This window comes from Andrographis paniculata, unplaced genomic scaffold, assembly GCF_009805555.1.
Source record: "Andrographis paniculata isolate CXL003 unplaced genomic scaffold, ASM980555v1 Contig78END, whole genome shotgun sequence".
NCBI classification, from domain to species: domain Eukaryota; kingdom Viridiplantae; phylum Streptophyta; class Magnoliopsida; order Lamiales; family Acanthaceae; genus Andrographis; species Andrographis paniculata.
In genome coordinates, this window is record NW_026137615.1 from 1,532,125 (window position 1) to 1,535,372 (window position 3,248).

The window sequence follows — 3,248 nt, forward strand, 5'->3', positions numbered from 1 at the left end:
ATCCAATCCATTCATTAATCTTCAAGCCCCTTTTACATGCAATAATAATCTTATGGCATGAAAGTCTAAAGGACTTTCTTCCCTTCTTAGCAATTTTTATTTTTTCATTCCCCTTTCCCTGAATTTTCCTTTCTCTGCAAGGAACTAACCCCACCCCACCCCACCCCCCAACCCTCCTACCTCAATATAAGAGTCTCACCCCTCCACATCTCTATAAATCATCCTTCTCTCCAAGCTGGTATGTAGTTCTATTTCTTGGCTTCATAAGTTGGTTTCACTTGTTCATTGTTCTCCAGTTTTCATATTCTTTCTTTTGTTTAAGGAAAAAAATGGAATCGGGATTCGGAGCACGCGCTCAGTTGGTGGTGGCTAATGGTAAGAAAACCGATGAATCTGCGCCGGTGATGGATCTCCCTCCGGGGTTTAGATTCCATCCGACCGACGAGGAGATCATCATGTATTATCTGGTGAAGAAGGTCGGGGATAATAAATTCGCCGCCTTGGCCATCGGAGAAGCTGACCTCAATAAGTGTGAACCCTGGGATTTACCGAGTAAATGAATCCTATTCTCGCCGCTTTTTCACAATAATTTACGCCACATAAAAATACATATACGCATACACACATATATACATACATATATATATATATATCGATCGCGCTTATATATATATACTCGATTCATTTTGTTGTTATGTTTTTGAATGATGATTACATCTAATGATTTTTCTACGAAGGGAGGAAGTGTTCAGACGATGGGAAATGATTGAGAGTTGATGTAAAGTAATTAAATCGATATATAGAGGATGATTGTAATTAATTAACATCCTCTTTTATTAAATCTATCTCCCATATGTTCTTGATCTTACAAATTATTATTTCTACACTATCTATAGATTTAAGGGTATGCAGTGTGTGTATGTGTGTGAATTAAAACCCTTGAATGAAGCAAAAGACCTAGAATTTTCCTCAATTGATCGAGCTTATCAAGACAACACATATGATGTACATCATAATCCATGTAAAAGAATTTCTTTTTGATTTGTTCTCTGGTTGATCTTTGCAGAGTTGGCCAAGATGGGAGAGAAAGAGTGGTTCTTCTTTTTCCAAAGAGACAGGAAGTATCCGACCGGGATGAGGACAAACCGCGCAACTGAGGCCGGGTATTGGAAAGCCACCGGCAAAGATAAGGAGATCCGGCGGGGAAAGAAGATTCTTGTCGGCATGAAGAAAACCCTTGTTTTCTACAAAGGGCGAGCCCCGAGAGGCGAGAAATCCGATTGGGTTATGCACGAATACCGGCTCGAGGGCAACACCGTAAGCTCGAATAAGACTACCCACTATGTATGCTACCTTTCAAACTCATCGATTTTTTTTCTACTTCTACACCGATAATATAAAAACAGACAACACACAAATACATATGATAATGAAAAAACAGATGAAACCCTAATCTCTTGTAAAGCTTTAGGAACTTGTTAAACCCTAGAATTTTGCGATTATTATGATATATTCATTGTGTTGTTTTTTTTATCAGGAGGAATGGGTAGTTTGCAAAGTGTTCTATAAGGTCGCGAATTTGGAGACACGGCGAAACATGGATCGCGCAAGAATCGAGTCCTTTGTTGATAGTCTCTTGGAAGACCCTAGCGATTTTCCGGCGCTTACCAACACCATATTAGCCACGAATGATCAGCAAATCCCGACCGGAATTCTTGCCCCGCCACCGAGATTTGTGCCGGAAAGCCAGAATAACTTTCTCATCCCATCATCTCAAACTCACCTCCATAGTACCATGAACAACCCCTTCCCCACCCCCTATCCAACCCCCTATTGCCTTGATCACCAACAAAACCCTAATTTCATCCCCAATCCAGGGTTTCAGCCTCAGCCACCACTGTTAACATCAAATCTTGGCTATCAAGAGCAGATTGGAGGACCTAGCTCAGTCGTCTCGACTTATTGGAACCCGGCCCCGGTCCCTGTCCCGGCCCCAGCCCCGGTTCCAGTCCCGGTCCATGATCATCAGGCAAGCTTAGGGCAGATGAGGCCGAGAGGGATCGAGCATTTCTCGACTAACAACTCTGTGATCAGCCCTTCTCAGGAGACGGGGCTCAGCGCCGCGGCCGCGGCCAATGATATAGTGTCTGTGGCGCCGCCGTCGGAGGTGGTGCCGCTGCCGCTGTTGGATGATGAAGATCTGATCGAGGGACTGAGCTTCATGAGCAACAACTTGGAAGATTTGGAGTTCTTGTGGCACTGATCGATGATGGGGAAGATGCTGATGGATGTCTTGGGAACGTACTGCTGCCTACCATACCGTATACATACATATATATATATATTATATTATCTATTTTTACAAAACAACCATGACTATATCTATATTTTTACTTGATGATGCCAATTATTATACTCATATATTATAATAATATTACTCACTTATATGCGTTGGTTTTAAGATCACTGAGGTGTGTGGTGATCTTTTACTGAAAAACACAAAACCAGTGTGCTTCTGCTAAGTTATTTTGTTGCTTTGTTTGTTTGTTTGTTTTACAAGAACATATGTTTGGGATTGTTATTTTATAAATTATTATTATTATTATTATTATTATTGCGTGCATATTTTCAGATTTCAACAGAAGTTTGCCGAATAATATGTGGTTTTATTATTATTTTTTTTTTTTTTTTTTGTTGTTTCGATTCAAAATTTTTATATGTAGATTAGTTATTTTTAATTGTTAATCTAATTATTGTGAAGTTCAAATATTTTTATAAGTGTATAAATTATATCTTTTAAACAAGAGGTCTTGGTTTCGGCCTTTTTTATGTACATATTTTCTCGGAACATATTAGGTCATCTCCAATGGAGCGCCTTTTTTGACGCAATTGCATCAGAAATGGAGTTTCTGCACTCCAATGCATAGCTCTTTTTTACACAAAAAATTGTGTTTGCTATAGCATAACACCGCTATTTTAGTTATCTTTTTATAACGTTATCTTTTTTTAAAAAAAAAATTACATATTAATTCTTTTATTTATTTTTAATTCTTTAGTTTTTTAAAAAAATAATAATATTAATTGTAGATATAAAAAATAATTGAAAATGATTTATAAAATAGAATATTTTAAGAATATATTTTTTGAAATAAAAAATAGGGTTGTTGGTAGGAGTTAAAATTGCCTTACATGAGATCTACGTAACACAATATCACCAAAACTTTCAACTATTTAAGAGTTAATTAACC

General features: G+C 37.8%; 1 protein-coding gene across 1 annotated transcript; it reads left to right on the forward strand.

Annotated features, from left to right (window-relative positions):
• Positions 1-404: 404 nt before the first annotated feature.
• On the forward strand, positions 405-2,263 carry LOC127239570 (NAC domain-containing protein 87-like). Its single transcript, XM_051257780.1, has 3 exons — positions 405-552; positions 1,067-1,344; positions 1,538-2,263. Exons 1-3 carry the CDS (start codon positions 405-407, stop codon positions 2,261-2,263), a joined length of 1,152 nt encoding a protein of 383 aa, XP_051113737.1.
• Positions 2,264-3,248: the final 985 nt, after the last annotated feature.